Source organism: Plectrocnemia conspersa, unplaced genomic scaffold (genome assembly GCF_051122295.1).
Source record: "Plectrocnemia conspersa isolate PC_06_02 unplaced genomic scaffold, ASM5112229v1 ptg000014l, whole genome shotgun sequence".
Lineage (NCBI taxonomy): Eukaryota > Metazoa > Arthropoda > Insecta > Trichoptera > Polycentropodidae > Plectrocnemia > Plectrocnemia conspersa.
The window spans coordinates 8,965,471-8,990,772 of NW_028277178.1; the positions used below are offsets into that span (position 1 = coordinate 8,965,471).

At 32.8% G+C, this 25,302-nt stretch overlaps 2 protein-coding genes across 4 annotated transcripts in view; one reads left to right on the forward strand and one right to left on the reverse strand.

Moving 5' to 3' along the window:
• Window positions 1–891: 891 nt before the first annotated feature.
• On the forward strand, window positions 892–4,118 carry LOC148226136 (uncharacterized). Its single transcript, XM_088203756.1, has 6 exons — window positions 892–1,070; window positions 1,141–1,351; window positions 1,430–1,663; window positions 2,203–2,499; window positions 2,563–2,655; window positions 2,729–4,118. Exons 1-6 carry the CDS (start codon window positions 948–950, stop codon window positions 3,283–3,285), a joined length of 1,515 nt encoding a protein of 504 aa, XP_088059882.1. The 5' UTR covers window positions 892–947; the 3' UTR covers window positions 3,286–4,118.
• A 245-nt stretch (window positions 4,119–4,363) lies between these two features.
• c12.2 (von Willebrand factor A domain-containing protein c12.2) overlaps window positions 4,364–25,302 on the reverse strand; it is a 30,194-nt gene continuing 9,255 nt past the window's right edge. For 2 of the 3 annotated variants that reach the window (XM_088203753.1, XM_088203754.1), the window contains exons 6-15: window positions 10,590–10,784; window positions 9,905–10,274; window positions 9,317–9,840; window positions 7,517–8,808; window positions 7,289–7,448; window positions 7,057–7,212; window positions 6,880–6,988; window positions 5,049–5,350; window positions 4,713–4,981; window positions 4,364–4,642 (exon numbers count right to left, since the gene is read on the reverse strand). In XM_088203753.1, coding sequence (XP_088059879.1) covers window positions 4,531–4,642; window positions 4,713–4,981; window positions 5,049–5,350; window positions 6,880–6,988; window positions 7,057–7,212; window positions 7,289–7,448; window positions 7,517–8,808; window positions 9,317–9,840; window positions 9,905–10,274; window positions 10,590–10,784 — 3,489 coding nt within the window. In that variant the 3' untranslated portion in view covers window positions 4,364–4,530. The remainder of the gene's footprint in view (window positions 4,643–4,712; window positions 4,982–5,048; window positions 5,351–6,879; window positions 6,989–7,056; window positions 7,213–7,288; window positions 7,449–7,516; window positions 8,809–9,316; window positions 9,841–9,904; window positions 10,275–10,589; window positions 10,785–25,302) is intronic. The other variant, XR_015812238.1, reaches the window with a different exon arrangement.

A 25,302-nucleotide genomic window follows, 5' to 3' on the forward strand; every position in this document is an offset into this window, starting at 1 on the left:
GTCTGACAAACCAAGAAATGCGAAAAAAGTTCGCCCTTCGTGTCTGCAACGCCTCATATAATTTGTAATAAATATATATTTCAAATAAACGTTGTGTCAGCGATGAGAGCAACAGTTTTTTTTACATATGTATTTATAAATTGACTTTTAGCCTAATCAGAAAAAGCAGTTGACAAATTAAAAGCCATAAAAATAATATCATTTTTTTTTATTAATTTGGCGACGAGGATGGTAACGGGTGGCAATTAGAAACAGATTGAGCCGCTGCAGTAATGTTTTATTGCCGATTAAAGTTGTTTACATTGTTAAAAAGGTGGACGCGAGACCACGCGTCCGAATCGCCTGAAGATTGCTAGTCGAGAGAATAACCATCACGCCAGTGCTACTCAAGTGCCACCAAGTTTTAGCCATAACAAATCTAAATGTAAATCGGCCCTCATATTAGCAACAGTAGTTTTAACAATAAGGAGATATCAACAAATAAAACGATTGTTATTTCAATTTGTTGAGGAAAAATTCTCAGTAACTTGTAATCAATTTATTAGTATGTATTTCGCCTATTTTTAATGGTGCCAGTAAAATGCAAATGTAATTACGAAATTCTCATTATTGTGCGAGTTTATTTAACCCAACAATACATACTGTGGAGAATAAATCAGAAAGTAAGCGTGCAAATATAATCTGCGTGGATACGAAAACCGAGACAACAATACTGTAAATATAATTAATTTTTTGCAATTTGATTATTATAAACGGATTTTTTTTGTTGAAAAGTGGATTTATTTACAAAATAATTTTGTATAACTATTAATTAGTATATTATTTACCATAAATAAAAATGATTCGATATTATGAATTCAGTTAAAACAAACAAACAAATATAAACACGCATATTTTTTTTCCACTGGCAGCACACGATTGACTACCAGAAGTTTAGTTGATATGAAATGTCAGGCAGCGCGGAATTTGTCTTGTGGTTAGTCCTTTTATGCTGTTTATTGCTGTCTACGTGCGCAAATCGTGAACTTTGCGCCCGCAAACCCAACGAAGATGTCGATTGTTCTCATCTGGTAAATATTCTTAATGTTTAGTTCTTGTTCTCTTTTTGGCTAACTGATAAACAAGTTTTATATACAATAGATTACACACGATGATCCGGCAAATATTTGCACTGTAAAATATTACAGAACAAACAGTTCGGGATGCTCCAAATTAGAATTCAAGTCAAAAAATAAAGAACAGCATTACTTGGGCGACGTTAGAATACGACCGTACGTGTGGAATTATAAAAACCAGAACAATTACCTGTACACGCTATTAAACATATCATTTTCTGATATTCGATGGACCAGTGAGTAATGAACTTATTCATTGTACGTGAATACATAAAAGATATGTACCTGTATCTTATCTTATCTTGATATTTCAGATATAAAATTTAGGTTCGAAGCAGTTAACAAAGTTGAATCTGAATTAAAGAACCACTGTCGAGAGATTACTTTGTATAACGATAAATCTTTTTCTATTCCGTCACTTAACTATGATTGCCATTGGTCGGATCAAGATCGTCGATATGAAAACGAGACTTTTAACTTTGAATTCTTAGCAGAAGACGACACAAGAGAGTATTATGGAAAATATGTTTTTACAGTTCCTTCTGTTGGTAATATATATGAAATATTTGTTAACACATTGTTTACGGGTATAATTGCATGCCATATCTCGCCTAGCGTAGAATTATTTGTGTGCAAAAAAATCATATAGTCAAGTAAAACTAAAAAAATCCCTTCTGACAACCCCATGTCAATGAACCATCCCAATCCAGGTATTAAAAAAAGGTTTCACAAGAGTTGCAGTACAAAAGCAGCCCATTAATATTCTGGTATAAATACGATCTGTTTCAAGGTTTCAACTATGTGAAATAAAAGAATAGTTCATTATATGACAAAAAATAATAACTGAAACTATATTGATTTTTATTACAATTAATCGTATACAAAAAAAATATAGAAGTGCTTTGTGTAGTGTGAACTGTGATCTAACGAAGAGCAGTGAAATCCATCGCAAAAATAACCCATATAAATTACCCGACTCCCACCACCAGTCAACAAAAAACGTATTTTTACAGGTCCCGTAAACAATGTGTTAAAATAATATATATAATAATAGATTTACTTATTTTAAAAAATTAAATATTTTTAGTGTCGGTCAACAAAACTAATGCAGCGTTTATCTATATAAACGTTACAAATTTATCAAACATTTATTTACATGCTTTATCTCCGAAAAGTGATAGTATCGATCACAAATACGTCATGGAAGTGTGTAGAGTAGTCGAAGGTCAGAAAGATAACTGCAAAAAGTTATTTAACGTTAGTGAATCAAATTATCAACAACCTTTCAATCCGGAAAAATCGGGATTGTATTATTTTCAATTAATATCGCAAAATTGCAATACTACAAATTGTCACCGAACTGTCAGTCCGAAAATATACATCAGTAAGATTTTTGATCAAATCATTGTATTTTTAATTTTGTTTTAATTTAACGCATTCTTTTTAGGTTGTAATAATATCGTCTACACAATCTTATGGAAAGCTGCGTTGATTTTATCAGTATTTGGAACGTGTTTCATAATCTTTCAGACTATTCGAAGTAATTATTCGAACTATAATAGAAGCAATTCTATTTATGTTTCAGTTTGATGTTAATACTTTTAATATTTTAGGATTGCGGCGGCATTATACGCCCAGCGTCCTGATGTTATATTCGCACATTGACAACAATCACGCACAACTGATCAACCTGCTGCGCAAATATATGAAATCGGAACTGCATTGGAACGTAATGTGGGACGAAGAGATCGAACTGACGGATCACAGTGATCCGTATCTGTGGTGTCTAGATGCATTCAAGAAGGCCAATTGTGTATTATATTTCGTCAAACCGGCGTCTCACTGCAGCTATAAGGGCGGCAATGGAGAAAATGACAATATACACGTGAATCTGGAAGATATATTCCTTAAAGTGTTGAAGACTGCAACGAAAAAGAACAAGATCGATATTTACACAGTATTAATCGACTCGGACGTAGTCAGTATTCCTGTAGAGATACAGAAGTGTCGCAGATTTCATATTCTAGAGGATTGGAATATGTTGCTACATAGCATGTTGCAAAATACGTTTATGGAAAGAATATTGCGACGTTTGGAACCGTTAGAAAACTCTTTTTCGGGTAAAGAAATCATCAGTGCCTTCGAGAATCATGAATTGTTTACAAAATGATTTTTAAATTATTAATTTACTGTATAAGTATACCAAATGTACCTGTGTGAGTGTATATATATTTATAGTTGGGCATATAAATTATAATTTTAACTTAAATAATTATATCCTATCTCAAATAATAAAACCAATAAAAATACTACATACAAACCTATAACTTTTTACGAAAAAGTTGAGGTTAATGTTAGGGATAGAAAAAAGGCCTTATCTATAAAAAATAATTGTGGTAATTATAATCACCACAAAGATAAGATAACTCGATTTGTATGTACAATAGAATTTTATCCCTAATTTCAACTGTATAATTAGTTTTTTTCTAAAAAGATCTTGTTGTTTTAGATATTGTCTATGTTTTTTTTTAATCTTTAAGTAAATGAAACATTATTTATAAACATTTTTTATTTATTGTAGTTAATGTTTTTTCTTGTTATAGTTTGTTTTATCATCAGTATTTTTATTATTTAACCTTTTGACCGCGGCTGGTATTTTAGCACGCTATTTCGCACAATGTGATGGGCACCTATATATGCCATAAATTCTTTAAATATTACTGTTCAATAGATGAAAGTGATTTTCAGTCTTGAATTATATAAAATAACCATATTACAGGGCTTAAAGGTTCATGACACTAACGTGCCTCAATGCATACTGTCGATTTTCTGGATGGCATCTATATACTATTTTTCACTTTTAAAATTTATAATTATTTTTAAATCAATGCAGTGTATACTATGTATTAATCCATGAAATTAGTGAAATAAAAAATACTGACTGATTTTATAAAATCAATATTATAATCGTACGTCATTGCTGGTTAGGCGTATTTTAAACCATTATTTTGTTTTTATTTATTCACCATCTTGCTGAAAAAAAACTCAATGATACAGCTGAAATTAACATGTAAATTTAATTATCTCATTTTTGTGGCAAAAATCGTGATATCGATCTAATTGATGACACGATTTTTGCCTTGATGATATTAATATGAATATATTATAAACAAGTATATAATTTTTATGCTCACCTATAAATATATAGAATAGATTAAGGAATATATATTATAATAATTCAACATGTATAAAATATATTTTTATTCAACAATAATGATAATAAAATATTTTCAATATCAAATAACAATTAAACAATAACATTCATGGTCCCTTGAAGTCAATATGTCGTAAATGATATTTACATAAATAAAAAATTAATGACTAAAAAACATTTTACTAAAAATCGACATTATTTTCAACTTTTCTTGTTTGAAATTGAAGATACAAATATCTGTTGTAATATTTGTGGCAATTTGGACACATCCATGCAAATGTAAGCTCGGCCCATCGGAAGATCTCTCAACAAGCTATAAACAATAAGAGACATTTTTATAATATTTATAAGGCCAATAATGTTCTTATTAAATTATTAAATACCTATCAGCTTGATCGCCGAGACTGCCGATGAAGATCACATGAGCATTTACTTTTTCATGAGAATTCAAAGCTGCACCTAATCTAGAAGCGGGTATTCCGTAACGTGATAAATTAGCATCGGAAAGAACAACCAACGTAGACTCGTCCCACTGGCTATTCTCCGAATCTTCCATCTCCACACCCAATTGCTTAACGGAGAGCTCCACAGCAGGCACTGTATTATCACCTGGCCAGCAGAATTGAGAATGTGCATGTATCAAACGAATAGCCTGCAACACGTTAATATATGATATAACCAGATCATATATTTTTAATTTTATCTCAATAAATACCTACTTGTAAGCGTTCTTTTTCATTTTTTGGTGGATTACGGATAGGCACAATTTCTAGATCGTCTGATTCACCAGAATGTGCAAAAACATCATAGCAAAGTTGCGATTCAAACCCTCTCAATGCTTCCATTACTAAAACGACTGCCTCTAACGAACGATCTAAACGACTGTCGTACGAATTGAATCTGTACATACTTCCGGATGCGTCTGTAAGTAGACGCAATCGTTTCGGTCGATTCAAAGGAGTACCAGGCATCGGGGTTTGATCCACTCTTCTCTTATATATTGCCTGTTCACCAGTTAAACCTAAAAAGGATAGTCTTATTTACATACATTTCATTCATAAATATTTCGGTAATGATAGAGAAAATAAATATCTGAATTGCCACCAGTTCACCTGATTTTCATGTAATTATTAATTAAAACCATTACTGATTTATTTTTTATCTTGTATGACAATTTTAATGAGCTGTGATATTTTGAGCATATATTCTCTTAACGCTTTAGGTGCAATATGCCAATATATGTCGGCATGACAATTTATGCTTACTAAGTGCGATATAGAAAATGTAAAGTAAGGCTATAGAAAATGTCCCATGTTACCCACCAGCACGAAAACTGGTCAGCGTGTTCAGAACACATGTTTCTGTCGTTGATTCAATTGATTTTTGATTTATTTGGATATTTAGAATTTTCAAAAATATTTTCAGAAAAGTATTGTTGAGATCTGATATAAACGCGTTGACCTACACTATGATTTACAAGTGGTGATGTGACAGTTCCTCGGGCCACAGTTTATACAAGCAGTCATTTGAAAATTCAAATGATACAGATGAATATATGTTTGTGATATCGTTAGTGCCATTATGACTTGTTAATGATGATTTGAATAAGAATATCGTATGAGAAAACCCACACCCATCTTCACCAAGATTCTGCAGAACAATAAAGTTTATTTATAAACAAGAAACAGAAACAAATTCGGGAGTTTGTGCCTACTGTTGTACAAATAGATGGCGTAAATATTTTTGTAACGCACAAATTGATTCTGTCAATGATAGACGGCAAGGTTTTCAACGTGCTCTCTGAAAATAAGTCCGGCCAAAGATGTTTCATCTGCAAAGCTACATCCATGCAGATGAATTTGACCACAATCGTGAAAGAGCCTGATAAAAATATGTACCGGTTTGGGATATATAGCCCGCATGTTTATTATTAAAATGTATTTTATATTTTTTATATCAAAATACATTCCAAATATATTTTGTCGCATACATTATCAACGATATTTTTTATTTTTTCAACTGCCCGTTAAAAGATCTCAAAAAAATGCTTATTAATTTTTCCAACATATTTTTTTAGCAATTTTCCCTGATTATAATGAAAAATATTGATGGATATACATATATAGGTAGGTGTGGTAACATATTAAAAGTAATAAATTGCTTAAAAAACGTATAAACCAATGAAAAAAAATCGATGAAATCAATTCAAAAGATACCAGTTGTAGCACGTTTTTTTTATCGATTGACAAGAATAGACAGAAGACACTACAAGTACTTAAATTCCCCGAATCATAGCACAATCTAATCACACAGGTAATATACTGCTAAGAAATTTGAATCCATCAAAACTACATTATAGAGGCAAGATGAGGATTAATATTTTGACTTCAAGCAGCTGTATTCCCAATTCGTTGTGACAGGAATTGACTCAGTGATTAATACTTTTTATGATGGCAAATGAAAATTATTATTAAAAAACATTGTCTACGAGCAAGCATTAAAAAACATGAACAAAATGCAATTGAAGACATTGTTCGAATAAATTCGTACCTTCGATTAATTTAGTATCGTCAAAATCGCCTGAAGTTTGATGACGCATCCATTGACGTTCTTTATTATGAGCTTGTAAAGATGATAATATACTCCTCAGTGAACCAATCTAAAAATTGAACATATCTGTTGTACAAATATCTTGAATGTAACAAATGTTTCAAGATTGTATTATACTTGATTTGAAACAGCGTCTAAGAATTTTCCATAAAGTTTCGCATCATATTCACTCATTCTAATTTCCTGTAAACGTTCTTGAAAAGCACGTCGGTTCATATCACGAGCTGCTTTTTTAACATGTTCCGGAATGTCGTTCTTTTCTTCATCTGATAGCTGTTGAAATAATATATATTTATGTAGTACAAAAAATATATATTTTTTTAGAAGGATTATTTATTTTCATAGGTACTTGATGAACTGCATGTCCGGCATCTAGGCGATAAGGTCCACCTTTGCCACCGAGTCCAGCAGTATCGCGACCACCAGTGCCTCCGGCCCAAGTGTTACCTCCGACGTGCGGATCACCCTTGGGGTCTATTTTACCATGCTTTGGACCGGATACGTCCAAACTAGAATTAATGACTTACAAATTGTATTTAAAATTTTATGATTTTTAATAAAATCATCAAATACTAACCCGCTTTTACGTTCTATTGTAACTTGAATCGGTTTCTGAACCTTCTTCCTTTGTAAAACGCCTTTCGTAGGCAAACCGCTCTGTTTAAGTACATCAAGTAAGGTATCGATAACTTCTGTCGTGTAATGATCGAAATCAAACACATTCGAAATGGCACTTGCTAAATTATCATTTGGATATTTCTGTAAATGCTTAACAATATTCACGACTTCTCTAGTGGAGTAAGGATAAGTGACGACACCTTGATCAGCCATGTTACGTAAAGCTGAGAATGCTTTAACGATCTTAGTAATTATTTCTGAAGGCACATCTGGACCGTATTGTCGTAGCAGTTCCAATTCTGAATCTATCGATGGATTATCTACCGCATGGCAAGAGAACAAATCGCCTAACGAGGCAAAGAAATCATTTCCCAAGAATGGGAAACCTGGTCTGTTCGCCAAGACGATCATTTTAAAATCTTCATTCAAAATAATCAACGAATCTTTATTAGTCGTTTTGTAGTTCTCTTCTAAGTTTTTTGGTATAATCTTCCGTCCGTCGCTCAATATCATCTCTCCGTTCTCGGCCAAAGATTTTAAAACACATGTAACGTGTGTAGGCGCTTTATCGGCTTCGTCAATCACTAGAACGTGTCCGTTTTTTACCGCTTTCACCAGAGGCGAATCTTCGTAAATCACAATACCGTTTTTAACTGTCGGTTGAATCGTTAAAGAATGAACCGTCGTGTCTCTGTGCAATTGGATGTATTCTCTGGGTCTATTGAGAAGTTGGAGTAGCCGATCGGCAATTTTATTTTTTCCAACTCCTTGATTACCGACGAGGAGTAGATGATTACCCATTATAAAATCTTGTAAGAGCCACTCAAGTAATCTAACATGTTGAGGCACATCGTAGAATAGTATATCTGGCACTTTAGTCATGGATTCGGTAGCATAAATCGGAACGCTGGTTGAACCGATTGTCAGTGTTCCATTTTCAACTTTACATTCTAATTTCTCTGAACTGTCTCTTCTAAAACTTTTATAAAAATTGTTTTCGCTAACGGAACATGATGCGCAAGCTTTTTCTAGAGCATTTCTAGCGATATTGGGAAGAAATTTAGCTAAAAAGGTGTGCTGAACAATATCATATGCTGAAGTTGAAGAATACTTTGTCATACGTTTCGCAATACGTATTAACTGTCGAGTAGATAGCGATTCCGATAGATTTTTTAATGTCGTATCTTTAGATGTCCTTAAAAGATGGGCTAAATCAATAACAGTCATCAATGATTTCGATACAGATCCATACTAAAAAAAATATTTAATTTGAAATAGTAATTCAAAGGCTATATTGAAATGGATATAAATCCTTGGTCTTAATAGTAGGGCATCCATTAAAATTTACATATTTTAATCAAACTATTTTTAACTGGTATTCTGGTTTAATACTATAAAATTGGCCCGAGAATGGACCTATGAGCATCACCCAAAAAGTCTGAGAAGAACATCTCACCAATTGTGTTGTATGAATGGTCAAACATGGTGGTGTAAGCATTATGATCTTAGTTTGCTTGGCAGCAGAAGGGGTAGGAATCATGTTCCTGTGCGAGGGTCGAATGATATACTACACGAAAAAGAGGTTCTTGTTTTTGTGTTGGCCTAAATTCAATAGGAGAATTTGTAGGAAGAAAGTTGCCTAGCTCAACTGCTCGAGTTGCGATAAAAATTGTAAATGAAGTGTATATGTAAAAAAGAGCTATGTTTTAAATTATATAATAGGATTACCCATTATTATTCATAAGGCTGTAATACTTACCAATTTTTTAATAATGAACACTTCTTCATCTTTAGTAAAATTTCTCATTTGACAAAAAGAAAATAATGCCAAAACTTCCGGAGTCAACCAATTGTTGCCTTGAGACGGTGGTTCGGCAAGAGCGATCATTCTAAATGCGGGATGTATGCGAAAAACATTTAGATCTTTCAACGATTGCGCTGTATAACCACTCTTGATAAGCTCATCGTAACGATCACTCCTTAAAAGCCTCGTTCCGTCATATAACTGCAATTCCCTATCTTGAATCAATCTATGGAGCACTGTGAGCGTCGATGGATGAAGACGGTGTATTCCGTCCAATAAAATAAGGCGTCCTTCGAGAGCAGCTGTGACTAAGGGCGACGGTCGCCAACTGGTGTCGCCTGTATTGTTGTCTTTAGTTTCCCGCTGCTGTAGCAGCTCCCTTGCTGACATATCGCGATATAAAGTCATAGCTTCGGTTGTGTATCCTAACATGTTTCCTAGAGCTTCAGCTACCTGACTTTTGCCACATCCTTTAGAACCTACATATAAACGATACTTTAAGTTTCAATTATATTCTAAAATATAAAATTATTTAATTGTCACCTATGATACAAATGTCGGAAACGGCGTGAGCTTGAATTAAATCAGCAATCACTCCGTTATGGTAATCATTTTTAATGAAATTGTTAGATGTTCTAATGGTCGAGCTAACAAATTGGCCGCAGGGTGTTGAAATTTTTATATTTTTGCTTCCAATATTCAGTTCTATTTCAGCTCGCGTGTCACTTGGATCATTCTCGCTACTTATTTGTTTGATACTTTCGACAGTTTGTTCGGTTAAAGAATACTGATATTCTGCGTTGAATGCTTTGAATATTTTTTCAAGGCTACCAATCGAATCTTTCTGATGGAAAGAATGGTACGGATAGAACATAGTCAATACTTTGTGAGCTTGGATGTGCGGGTTGTTGTCCTGAAAAATGAAGACAGTGAGGTTTTTCAGAGTAATTGAGGAGAGTGCAGTGCTATTTGCACGTGGCCAAAAACGTAAATTATTAAGGGAGGGTGGAGCTGATGGCTAGGTCGCGTGTCTTCCGACGCGATTGAAAAAAGTTTTCTCTTTAGATACGACTACACAAAACCGGCGCGAAAATAGCTTTTGCTCATTAAAGGAGCTGAAAATAAAGTAATCGCAGTCGGCGCCCAAAACAAAGAAAGTCGAAGAAGCGCCGCGAGGCACGGAAGGGTCGTTCAAGTTTAGCGAAGAAGTAAAACTGCATTTGATTACCATAATTTTCAGCGCGGCCGGCAGAGAGTCGAGCGGAAAGTCCATCAGATTCATGGTGTCGATCTTGAAGGGTAGCTTTTCGGAATCTCGATCGGACGGCTGGGTCAATCCTGAGATGGTGCTGGCGATGCTGACCAGTTGCTCGTGGCGGAGAATTTCTGATTTTGGCGAATTCGAATACGATAAAAGGAGTTCCTAAAACAGAAGTAATAGAGAATAAGTTTGCAGATCAAATGCCCGAATCCTAACTACTTAAAATCCATGAACTTTTTGCCAGTCAGATGAAAGTAACGGAATGTAGTGTGGGATGACTGGATTATTGCGCAAATGAAAATTCCAAACAGTGAAAATCTTATTAAAATTGGTGATTGTTTGGTTTTCAAATATATTTTACTTTTAATTTCAACTGTTTTATATTTTTCTCTATTTTTAAGTAAAAAATAGTGTAATTATCATTTCAACGTATATTACTAATATAATTGTGATATAACTTTTAATTAAAATTTTAATTAAAATACAGACATTATTTTTATATACATATATATTGACGTATTCTTAAATATAAAGGTGTCCCAATAAGAGCGCCATTTTTTAGTACAAAGTATGCCATTCAAAAAAATTTATATTTCACGTCCTAATTTTTTCCTGCGGACTCAGGTTTTATTGACTTTATGATGTGATAATCCGAAGGTGCTATATCAGGTGAATATGACGAATTATGCAAAATTTATAATTTCAGCTTCCAGATGTTCCCCTGATTTTCGATCTTTTGAACGCGGTTTTGTATTGCCATGTTGTAGAATACATATTTGGTTATTTACCAACACTAATCGCTTTCATAACAAATACATCTTAATAGATCGTAATATTATCAGTCTTGCTACTTTAATGCAACTTTCCGCGCAAGTGTATTTTCGTTATACTGATGTACGTGACGATCGGAAATTCCGATGAATTGGGTAAATTCAGGATACACAAAGGATATATTACTGTTAACTAAATAGGAAAGTTACTTTTACGTCATCCTGTATTAGTGGTATCAGTTTATGGTAGAAACGTGTCACAAATGCAATTTGACTGAACGGCGGTGACAGCCGCTATATAAAGACGTTTAGTAATATAAATAGCATGGTTAATCAGGTCAACTGCTAAAACAGTCTTTCACATTTTTGTTTATTTTTAGTTTCTGATAGTATTATAATTATATATCACAAGCACAGGAAACTTATATAATTATATAAGGTGCTTTCAAATTAAAATTATGTGTAAAAGGGTTTTGGTAATCGGTTTAGTATTTCACTGGGGTGCGGTAATTTTAGAAGGGTTTGATTTCGTGAAGCTAATTGATGAAACCGAATTATAAAGTTTTTCATTAAAACTTTGAAAATTAAATAGCCGATCGCCTTAGAAATCACTATGCCATCAAAGAAAAGGTGATACAAAAGGGAATTGCATCTAATCGACTTTTACGGCAAAATATATCGCCCAAAAAAATCGGCGTCACGCCACAGACGCATTTGCTTTTATTCGCTGATCGTCCTTGGCATTAACAATTTGCGTAGGTCTGGCCCAGGAAAGGTATAATACAAAAAAAGAAACAATTTTCGAACCGAGCAATATTTATACACATGATAAAGTAATAAATTCGCAAAAAGTCAAAACGACCGACGAAATGAAAAAAAAGTCGGCCAACGAGCGTGACACGTCGGTGAAATTAAGGGCGGAAGGGTTGAGATTTAATCGAAAACGTTGGTTTTGCGAAAATTTCGATCGTGCACGCACACTGGCGATACAAAGCGTTTTATCTGCGAAAAGGGTTGGGTGAGGAGGGGTTTGATGAAAGTTGGTAAAAGTGCTCAATATAAATAATATTTACTAAGCACGTACCCTTATAGAAAAATAAAATGCCACACGAATTAACTCATTTCGTATTTGAAATAATAGTGTTTCGCCGTTTAATTTCTGCAAAGCTCTCTAGCATTAGCATTTTAAATAATGGAATATTTTATATAACAATATCACCGGTGCAAATTTAGTTAACACTTTCCAATTGCGCAGTTCGAATAGGTGAAAGCTAATATTTTACATATTGAGCGATTGTGAAGTACAGTAGACCCCCCAATAACACGGTAAATTGGGGACTAGAAAATACGTACGTGTGCTCTCTCACACATAAAGTAACGGGCACCCAAATAGCACGCCCCCAATTTATCGTGTTATTGGGGGGTTTATTGTATAAATTATAATAAGTATAGCCGAGACTGTTATAAAATTAAATACATATTTGGCTAGATTCATTTCTCGATCTATGAGTGTGGGTGCCGAGTTTTCTGGAAACAGTTTCAATAACGAAACACATGTGGGTAGTCTTTTGGTCCTTCCTTGGTTCATGAATCTCGTAATTATTGTTGAGGCTTTTGTATTTTTTGGAATTTTACGCAGTGAAGCAACATCAACGTCGGAACATTTGATGGTGGTCATTGCGACCTATAGACGTTACCAAAACTGTAGCACTGACTTTCGTGCAACACTAGTAAAGCTTGATCATGAAACAAGTGGTGTTTTATTTTAAACATAGAAAATATATAAAACAAGGCTCTAGTTGGAATTTATTACGTAATAGTAATTAAAGAGCTTGAGAACATAATGCGCCTTATATAATCGAATATACAAAATAATACAACTTACTTTCTTAGGATAAAAAAGTTTAAAATGATTTAATCACTTTATGCAAGGCATGCTGGGATACGAATTTCTATAGTCGCGTTAACGTGTATTGTGCAGGGGGCATTGGCAGTGACGCTTTACACAAGCTATTGCATGAACGCTGAGTCAACCGGCACGTGACATAATATTATTTATTTTTAACTGGTGCTGTTCTAGTACTAAATAACCAACACGCCATTGTTAATGATTGTCTAATATTTATAAATTCTGGAACCTGTATTTAATCACCGGTAACTAGACGTTTCTCAAGAATTAGATCAATATATCAATGGTGTATGTTATTACTATTGTAATTTTAGCATAATGTTTTTAAGTACACATTTATATGTTTCATACACATGCACGACTATTAAAACTCAAACTTTTCATTGGCATTTTAAAAATACGTATTACAAATGCGATGTACGATTGAACTTTCGAGTTATTTTAGTTTTAAAAAGTAATATCACGTAAAGTTATTTTCGACACGACCTACTTTATCTATTATATATACATATGCATTCATAAAAATAAGTAAATATTATCATATCGTATTTCGATTTATGGGAATTCAATTTATATGATGTCTCCGTTGACGGGAACGAATGAAGCTATATAAATTCACATTTGAAGAAGAGAAAAACAGGGATTCTCCGGGATTATTTTCGGCAAATAGGGCTGGCGTCTACCCTCGAGATTGTACGTCCTATATTTCGGTTATACAATGCCGGCAGAGTAGCAATATTAAATCCTTATTATAATAATGCCGACGTTGATAATTGCACCAATGGCAGTAGCAGGACGAGCAAGGATGTCTCAGTAACACGCGAATGCAACGACCTACCGGGACAGAAGTTCCCGATCACGGTCACGCTATACTTATTTACATAAATGCTCCCACGGTGTAATGATCGCCGGGGAAATTTATTCTGCGACAAATTCAGCTCGCCAATTCGAGCACCTGGAATTTGCCTATACATAATAGGGTTAATAGGACATTGAGTTTCAAGTCGCTCGTTCCACTAGCCCTAGGCACGGATGATTAACGAATTCTATAACATTTTTTAGTGTTTGGATATCAAGATATTTTATAGGATAGTCAAAAAGTTAATGGATTATTGAGAATACTCGCTCGCTTTCCGTTGATGTTGGCTTAATTGTGAGCAAAGATTTATATATACGATTTAGATTTTAAGTCCGTTCTCGGTTGGTTGTAAAATCTTAAATTCATTTCCCCGAAAACATTTATTATTATTTTTACCCTATAAATATTCTGGTGGTTTATTAGTTAATTAGTTAATAATTAATATTATTTTCATTATTTATTTCTGTAACTGTAAATTAGAAAAAAATATTCTAATTAATCTTCTCCATTATTCAAATATATTTTTTGGGAGCAACTTCGAAAATAGTTTTCATTGGCTATATAGTAAGATGTAGTATTAAAGGATTTTATTATTTCACAAAAAAATATGTGTAAACGACAATCGGGATTCAGAGAAAAACATTCCACTGAGACTGCATTACAAGTAGTGATAAATAATTGGTTGTTGGCCAAGGATATGAACAAAGTTCCATATGAACCAACCGAACTCGCCTCTTAGCAGAGCTACGCGTATTAAGATTTAATAAGCCATTCTAGCACATGTACGGATTTCCATATGTTTTCTATATAATACCCATTATTAGCCCAAATCATTTAATTAGTCTTTCTTAAATTATAAACATGTAAATGTCACTTTTTATAAAAGAAGACGTCCGTTACTATTCCACCTCAAAATCGTAATACATCAAGATTTTACATGCTCGGAAATGTCGAACACCCTCTTCTCCCTCGTGTCCTAGAATAACATGTCAACACATCGAATGGCTGGCAATAAATGCATGAAAAATAATCTGTCGTTTCAGTGTCGGCCCTCACGCAATGCAACTCCTGAGGCCGCCCTCACGAACTTCGCCAACGAGCATACTTACATTTATATTTCAGCGTTTTGTGACTAAAGAGTTGTCATAAAGTTGCAAACGGCGATTTAGTATGCGCGACCCCAAAACGGAGCGCGACGACATTCTAAAAGCCCGAGCGGTAAATAACGATGGAAAATCCGCGATAACGGCGGCGAGGAGTGTAAATCAGTTTTGCTTCGGAAAATACGAAAATAGACAGGTGAACCATAAAAGTTGTTTTTTATTAGTTAGTATAGATATAGTGAAACTGCGGCAGCTTATTAAGAAATCTCATAAAATTATCTTCATGCTTAAAAGAACACTATATAAAGTCAAAATACACAACGTTCTTTAAAACGAGTTACATCTGTGAATTGTTGTAGTATCACCATCGTTTTTTTAATATATAAGGAATGCACATAATGAGGAAAGCCGTGGATGACAGAACTGATGGAATAACAACTAATGGCCACAGTAACGTGAGATTTTTTGTTAGCGCCACACTATTTGCAGTATTAGAGGAAGAGCTTACAGAACTTTTGTACCACGTACAAGTAATACCTACAACTTCGGGATTTTTCGGATTTCTTCGACATTCAATAATAATTGACGTGAAGCAGAAATTAAAAGTGGGCTGTAAATGGCCAACTAGTAAATAAACGATTTAGACTTTATGGTTGCAATGTCCCTTTATATAGTTAAAGCGTTAACTTAATGTTAAAATCTAAGGAGCGAAAATAAGTCACTTTGAACTGCAAGAAGGACAAAGCTATCTTTGGAAGAACATATTATAAAAGATAAACTCTATATTGCTTTTCGTGTATCTGTTGATTTTATTTTCTCAAGACTTCGACTAAAACATGTCATGAAATTCGTCTGATTTTTAAAGAGTATGTATAATATAATGCATTTAAATTGCTCTAATTTATTTTATAAATTTAATGTGTATTACACAGTGGCGTAGCTATGGTGGGGCGGAGGGGGCGGGCCGCCCCGGGCGGCACTTACTTGGGGGCGGCATATTCGCGATGGAATCGTCTAGTGTGGTTCTTAACTCTGAATAAACTAAAATTTATGTAAATCTACGAATAGCAAGAGCTTAACAATAATCAATTTATTATTCTAAGAAATGCTGATTTTATGACCCTGCAAGAAAATGTATGGGCAGCAATTTTAAGTATTGCCCCAGGCGGCACATACCCTAGCTACGCCACTGGTATTACATAATACAAATTAAATTCATAAAATTGTATACTAATATACAAATTTCAATAGAAAAACTTCACGAAAGAAATTATCTATATTTTAAACGACATTAATCAGTAACACTATTCCTGATGACGTCACATGTAAGGTGTCTAGCCTTGTATACTAGAAGGTGATTGTTCAACCTTTTGCAAAAAGGACCATTGTCATTTATTCCATTTGTTAAATATCGTCAAAAGTGACCAGCTGAAAGTTTCACTTTAAATTATTTGTTCACTTGCCCGTCGATTAAAACATTTTGAATTCTTTCTCCATTAATCGGTAAGATTTAGGTTTTCTTACACTGCTCTCTGTAAAGCAGAAAAAAATCTTTCTATAATTGTTGCGTCAATGATAAATTTTAAATTTTTTTATGGATTCTAATGATTTACTGGAGTCGCGAGGGTCCTTAGAATTCGTCGAGCCATTAAATAATCTGCGAATAATTTCTTTCTCCATTTTACATATTTCTGCTTTTGAAAAATAGCTAAAGAAATCATTTTTTTAACTGGTGCAAGATTCTAGATTTTGCAATTATTTAATTAATGGTATTATTGTCACGTTTCTTCGATTATTTAATTTCTCTTCGAAAATTCGAGCATAGCTCAGAATTTATAATTTCAAAAAAAAATTAAGGCACCTTCAGCTGTCAATAATGATCGTGAGACAATTGTCAATAACAGCTGTTCTTACTTTACAAAAACAATATAAAAAACCTTTTTGGATTATGGAAAAAGAAAAATAGCTCTAAATCGTTTTGCATTGTGCCGATTCCCATGCGTAATTTATTCATATCGGAGCGGGTTCTTATATCACCAAAGCAAAGATAAAACCGCCGGCCGGTTAGAGTAATAGAAAATCGCAAAAAATTGGTTGGTTATTTAAATACTTTCGATCTTCCGAAAAAGTATGCATATTTTCAAACATTCGAAAAGGTTTCTTATCTGAGTGTCTTCTTTTATTACTTAAGAAAAATAAGGTGAGCTCGGTGTTTAAGATTTATAAATATTTTTTTGTCATTTCCAGACCTTGCAAGAAGTATGCATATTAGGCATAAGCCCGCCTTTACTTATGAAGCGTTATATAAAGAACAGTAGTTGTATACATTTTAAAAATATTCATACAAATCTAATTTTATATTATAAAAAATGCTTTACAAAATTTTTCGAGAAATGAGAATTTTTGATTCGACATTTTTCTCGAGAAGAAGCACAAGATGCAGGTCAGCAAATAACGGCTTTTTGGCAGGTATACACCGCCTTCCTTACGCTATATATGAGGTTAGTTATATTTTATGATAAACCCAATGCGTTACAACGGGGAAAATCAGCTGGGTAACTCAGTCATAAAAAATACATAAAAGTACGTTTCAAGTCTGGGAATCAGTGACATCTGTGTATTATAATTTATTTTATTACTTTATTAATTTACTAATAAATTATTATTTTGAAGTTGGGGCCGGTTTTTAATAATATTTTTATAAATAAAATTCGAGTCTGTTGCCGTGATTCGAACCCGCGCTTTTTTATTTATCGAATGCTTAAAAAATACTCACTGGTAATATTGACAGCAGTTAGTATCACTCTAACTTAAATAAGGATTTTTTAGAAAAGTATGTGAACTAATGATGTTTTAACCGACAGATTGTAAAAATTGTCTTATCGATAACCAAATTGATAAATACACAATAATAATGATTTTTTTCTCAAATTATGTCGTGGACGGTCCAGCATTAATTTTTTTATAAATATTTTCACTACGAATATTGCGGTCAATTAGCCAGGTAACTTCTCAAATCAATATATACATACCTTTAAACGAGTATAATATTAAAAAGTTCCGAAAAATCCAACCATGGATTACGGATACATATGTATATATTAAATTTTTATGATTTCGAGAATTGGTATAAAAGCAACGTGGAAAGCGTATGTGATATTGATTTAAGACGTCACATTTTTTCTTTGAGCAATCTTAATATCCGTTACATTTATGATTGATAATAATATTTAATCACAACGTTTTGTTTGAACCACGACAATTTGCTAAATTAATTTGTTTCGTGTAACACAACATGATTATGAAAAATGTGCATTTCCTCGTTCATACCAGAACTCCGTTTTACTTTGTCGTCGTTTCTACTGCAAAACTTTGCTAATTGACATAGTTACTGTCGCCGTTCGTAACTTGAAAATTGGATGAAATTGACGGCTGACTTCTTTGTAGTATCGTATCGAATAAAAAAGCCCCCACACAAATTGATTAAAATGCGTTGGGCATTAGAATGACGCGTGTTTGGCGTGTGTGGGGTGGCGAAAGAGAAAGAGAAAAGAAATAATGCTGTGTAGCAATGCAGATTTATAAAAGTTCTCGAACACGCAAGATTATCAACCCCATTGAGGAAAATCCGAACGAGGCGAACTAGTTTCGATACGGCGTAGATGTTTTATGTACTATTTTGCTATATAAAAGGGTGGCAGTCGATATGTTGAACATACATATATAACGTATAAATAGAAAATGAAAAATATACACATTAAAAAAACGAATTTCGAGCATAATGATACATCTGAGTAAAAAATATATTCAACACATGTATTCCTGTAAACAGTAAAAAAGGAAATTCTCGAATATATTTGCTTGTTATAATCATAGTAATACGAATATTACACAGTAAATTATCAATGCTAAATACATAAAATACGTTTATTACCCTTTTATCATAATTTATACCAAACGAACACCGCAACACTGGTACTATAATAAATAACAATGGCTTATCACAATGAATGTCTAAAAAAACACATTTACGATTACGCAAGACTACAATAAAATACAAAAAAATGTCGTCTCACAATTTCGCAATACCTTTATCCATATAGTATATTAATATCTATAAAACTGTTAGACGTCACTGTGTTAATTTATGAATAGATACGTTCCTGAATCAGTAAGAAAATAAATTTATATATAAATATCAAGACTGAAGAACAATAAAATCGCATGTCTGCTCAGTTCTTTTCTAAAAGTCGCAAACTTGAACTCGGTAGTTTTTTTAATGCCGCTATCGATTTTTGGCCTGGCAGTGTTTTATTGCGGCCTTAAAACAATTGAATAAAAGTTATACTTTTTATATATATTATAATGTAATATTATTTATATATATGTGGAGAAAAAATGACTTTTGTGTTCCAATAAATTGTATATAAATGCTATATATATACATATCCCTAAAGGGGATAATTAAGTCAAACGGACACATTATAGAATTTTGTTCATGAGAACGAACGATAGACTAACTTTCATAAAGCTGATCCAACTTTAGTTCCTGAAATTAAAAAAAATAACACAAATTAAGGGATATTTTTAGATTTTTTTTATTAATCGAACATTTGATGTACTTCATTAACAATTTGATATATTTCGAAATCGGTCACAAAAAGATTGCTTACACGAACATTAATCACAAATAGATTGCTCATACGAATATTGCTCACACGGAACATCACTCACACGGTTTAAGGAAAAGGAAGTTTTTTAAGAAAATGTAAGATTTTTAATTTTAATACACGTTCATTGCGTATTGAGGGGCTAACGAATTTTACAAATTTTATAATGTATTTAATATTTTGTATCAATTTGTTGAAAATATTTTGTATTAATTTGTTTATATTTACTAATACTTTCGGCCTTTAATTGAATGTGTATTATTTTCATTATGTCGTGTACATACTTATTTTCAGAATATATGTATATTATTATGGAAATAATAAAATTATTTAAAAAGTAGTGTATGAATGTTTATTAATTTATTATTTCATTCAATTGATTTTTTTTCCAATCATTTTAAAGTAAAAAGTAACTTGATTTATTTTACATTTACATGCTTTAGAAAAAAATTCTTTGCGGGGCTATATGATTATAATTATGTTTATATAAATGTAACATACAATATATATTTTTTCTTATCTTATTTAACTTTTAATTTTTAAAGTAATGTACACACAAAAAAAGGCATATCTTTGCAAAACAAAATTAAATTATCGCATGTACATACTTTTTGGAATTAAGTTTTCATTAGCAGTTTGTTTTGAAAATTGTTCCTCCAGATGGTTTGGAAAAAAAAGAACAAAAAAATATGTTATAATTATGGTTAATGATAACAAAATAACCTCGAACGATAAAAATATAATACAGTACACCCCCCAATAGCACGGTAAATTTGGGGACGTGCTATTTGGGTGCGTATAGTTGAGGGACTAGGAAATACTCTCACTAAACGAGCCTGATTTGTATGTACGTATTGCAAAAAAAAATAGTATTTCCTAGTCCCCTAACTATATGCACCCAAATAGCACGTCAGAAATTTACCGTGTTGTTGGGGGGGTCTACTATATTATCTTTTTATCGTTCGAGGTTATTATGTTATCATTAACAATAATGATAAAATATTTTTTTGTTATTTTATTTTACAAACAAGAGTTATAGGTATATGTCTGCTTTCCCCGAGTTTACCCCAATGTAAAAATAGATATATGAAAAAAGGTTGCGAATTTTCGCCAACCGCTTCGGACCTCTCGTTTTGCGGTCATGTCACAAAGACTTCGCGTGACAGGGTGTATGCGTGCGACCATGCGAATTTTGTGCTAAATCAAATTCGCGCATCACAGTGTCACAATATGGAAATGATTCTCATATGTGATTTTTCATCGCGAAACCCTCAACGTATACCTTTATTCATATATTTATTATTTGCGGAAAACAACGCACAAAGTTGTGGCAATTTTTGGAAAAATATTCTACAATAATCGTTAAGATAGGAAAACGTATTTTTGCGATGTTGAAGTATTCTTATGATATGACAGTGTAATCAAAATTAGCTTACAAATTAGTAGCAAGAACAAGCTATAATTTTGTAAGCATTGCACTCGTTAAGAGTTTCAACAAGGACGTTTCAAGAACGTTGTCAAAACGTGCGTGTTATCAGGTCTATTTTAGACGTTTCAAAGACGATAATTCTAGGTCAGTGTTGCAAATTATAAACCGCAAAAAATACTAAAACTTTAGTTTTCACCTACTATATAACTGAACAGCAATCCTTTTTCTCAAACACAATAGTTCATAAGTCACATATTTGAACACAAACAAATAGTTTTCTTCGATCACGTGTTTTATTTAATTTTAACTATAAAGTTGATGTTTGTTAAAACAGCGTATTGTCTGGAATTTTTAGGTCAAAACAACTATTTTTAGGTAAAATATTCATTTAACTGACAAAAATAAGACGTCATAACGAACATAACGACCTAAGTACAATACATATTGAATTAATTGTACATTATTATTTATTTTAAATTTTATCTTATTTTATTAATTATAAACTATTATTAAAGCTTACAATCAATATTTGAGTATGTCACTAGGCATGACCTAGCCAGATTTTTTTATTCATCCGCGAGATTAGGTAAAACTAGGAATACCTAATCTGTGAAGATCGGTCGAAGTTTAAATTATCCAATAATCACTAATTCCGATTTCATAGACACGAAATTAAAAAGTACTAGATTTAATATTGGATTTGAACATACATAGAACTTGGTATGTATTAGTTAACGACTTATACCACTTTTCTATTTACTATCCTAAATCTATTGTTGGACAGGTTCTCTTAAGACCCTGATAAAAAACATCGTAAATATAAATACAGTCGACTCCCCTATAGCGTCGAGATTGGGACTTCGTTATAGGAATACTACGCTATAGGGGGGACTAGGGGATACAAAATTTGAGGTTAGGTTTTTTCAACTGTATTTTGTTAATTTAACGAAATCAACAAATCAACATTTTTTCCCATTTTTATGTATTAAATGATATTGTATTTAGTTTTTAAACAACCCTATGTTTTTATTACGAATTTATAGCAATAGCAACGCTGCGCCTGGTGTTTAAAATTGTCATGTCAGTTCCTAATATTGAAAAACTGCTACTAAATGCATCGTATAGTGTAACCATGAATTTTAAGCAGGTTGAAGTTACGGTTTTGAAAATAAGTTGAGTGAAATGTTATCAGTTGGCACTGATGAACTAATAAAAAAAAATTAAAAATCATTTTGATAATCTTTTAACGATCGATTAACTATAAGAGAAATATCGAGAACGGTTCTTTATCAAATATTTACCGAAACATTACGCATTGGAAACTACGCGCGTTGGGTTCCAAAATAAGAAGCAGAGGCAAGCCTTTTATGATTTATAATTAATAACTTGTTACTAATTTCACAAAATAAAATGCAGGATGTACTAAGCTAGTGCTTCCCAAATTGGGGGCCGTAGGATTTCTCGCGGGGGCCGCGAAAATATTCAGAAGAAAATACAAATATTCATTTAAGAATATTTTTCCACATTACATATTTAGGGAATGTATATATTTAAGTATGTTAAATAATAAGACATTATATTAAAACATATTTATATACACAGAGATGATGTAAGCGTATGCGCAGGAATATTGCGTATTATAAATATGTGTATTATAATTGTAATAATTACTGCCAAATAAATCCTTTAACAAGAAAAAAATTAGGGGCCGGGAATTAATTCTTTTAGTTTTAGGGGGCCGTGACATTAAAGTAATCGGGAAGCACGTACTAAGCAACCGCAAAATAAAATGCTTTTAAAATTTTACTTGAACTTTTGATCATTATTTTCCGAATATTAATAACAGTTCTCTAACTAGTCACAGGTATAGGCAACTAGTAACTTACACTAACGACGTTAATGGATATTAGCCGAGCATGTTTCAGGTGTGTAAGTCGAATTCGTAACGGTAGCAATTCGTAACCAATTTTTGAAAGTTAGATTGGCGGCCGCCGCAAATTGAAACGGCGCGCTTTCGAGAGATGGATAATGATAAGAGTCGTATTTAAACCATTACGGCGAATGGAACTCGTGCGCTAATTATTTTCCACAGAGGGTAATGCCGGTTAGGCACGCCACGCGCCGCCAGCGGGGCGAGCCGATAATATCCTCTCTCTCTTACCCTATCTACCCTGTGCCACTACACAGATAAGCGCGCTAATAATGCCCAAGTGTTACACACTGTTGGGATGCTCGCGTGTCACTCCTCACACGACACGCGCCCCCGAACTGGGAAATTCTTGTCTCGTGTCTTGGAGTGGACGCATGGCCTATATATGAGCCGGTGTCCTATCAGATTTGCATGTGCATGGCAGGGTTCGTTGCCCATCAAACGTTCATGGAAAACCGGGGAGCGAATATTCAAATTACCTAAAGGGAATAAAAATATGTTGTCCTTAGTCCCTATATTGAATATTTAATAGCTTATAAATACTAAATTTAATGTGGTACTCTTTCCATTTTTCATTGTGTATTTTTTAAAGGAATAAATGTGTCTACTTGTGCGCAATCATATTTCAAGTTGAAAGTAAAAAATTGAACTGAACAGCTACGTGCAGACGATCGATTATGTGCTACTGTTATACGTGAATACGAGACTACGTATTGTATATAGCTAAGGATTAAAATACATTTGTAATAACAGGATGAATACAATTAATTATAATGAAAAAAAAATGAGTTTGAATCTCATTTTTCTCTGAAATAAATGGTCTACAGTACATTAACATATTTCATTGTTTTACCTAAAATTATTATAATAATAATAAGACCCAACTCGGCTGCCCATCATTTAGTATGCATAGTGTGGAAAGGGTTAAAACTCTTTCTACCACTAAACGTTGAATGGTTTGATAATTTGAATTGTGAATTTACTTCTTACATGTCTTCAAAATTAACACATTTTTCTCAAAAATATGTAAGTAAATGTTACAAATAAAGATCCCCAGTATATTTTTAGATTTCATCCAAAAAATATATCTTTAAATTGCAAAACAGATTAGGATTGCGTTAAATTCAAATATAGTTTTAAATCAATTATATTAAAATATATATAAATAAACTGCGTAATTTGCGTGTTTCTAAAATATCTTCAAGGGAAAGCCATTACGCCCATTACATTTCATCTATTTATGTTATACAATTTTAACGTAATCTAGGCGTTCGTCAGTTAGATCTCTATTTTCAGTGCCATCGGCTGACGAATATTTAAGAGCCTACGAAAAACAAATTTATTCAAATCACCATGTTTTCCCATTGCGCAGTTTTGCTTCTTAAAACGAATAAATCGAGTATGCCATTAATTATTGACAATAAATAAATATATAATACACCTAGAGCCTAGAAGATTATATATGTATAAAAGATATGTACGAAAAGCGAGCAATTTAGTTTTTATAAAAAATCATTTAATGTTTGAAGATAAGAACACAAAAAATATAGTTTTTTTACCAAAATACTGGTGCATTTATTGAATTAATAACCGTATTTTGATATCAAAATACGGTTATAAGATAATTCAATCACAGAGAATCTGCTGCACACAAAGCAGTGTTAAAAAATATTTCTGAAGCAGAAAAAAAGATTAAAAACATTTGTTTTAAATCTTATAAAATGAAAAATAACATGTTGCATTTATGTGCAGATCATTAGGCGTTGAGATGCTGAAAATTGGAGGGGGGCAAATGCCCCTACCTGCCCACCACAAATGACGTCCCAGTTTAGAAACGGCTCGCAGTTTTCGGGTCAGATTTTAATATAGTGGTCAGAATTTATATTAAAAGGCCAGAATACATCGGTTAGAATAAATATTATATGATCAGAATTGGTTAGAATTTATATTAATTGGTAAGATTTATATTGACACATGGTCAGACTAAATTTTTTCGAACTATACCAGCGG

Bases quoted from the DNA above. Each gene is read 5' to 3' on its own strand.
- LOC148226136 (XM_088203756.1), top strand. From the start codon at position 948: ATGTCAGGCAGCGCGGAATTTGTCTTGTGGTTAGTCCTTTTATGCTGT. The intron at 2,500-2,562 runs GTAAGATTTTTG...CATTCTTTTTAG, and splicing joins CAGTCCGAAAATATACATCA to GTTGTAATAATATCGTCTAC. The intron at 2,656-2,728 runs GTAATTATTCGA...TTAATATTTTAG, and splicing joins AATCTTTCAGACTATTCGAA to GATTGCGGCGGCATTATACG.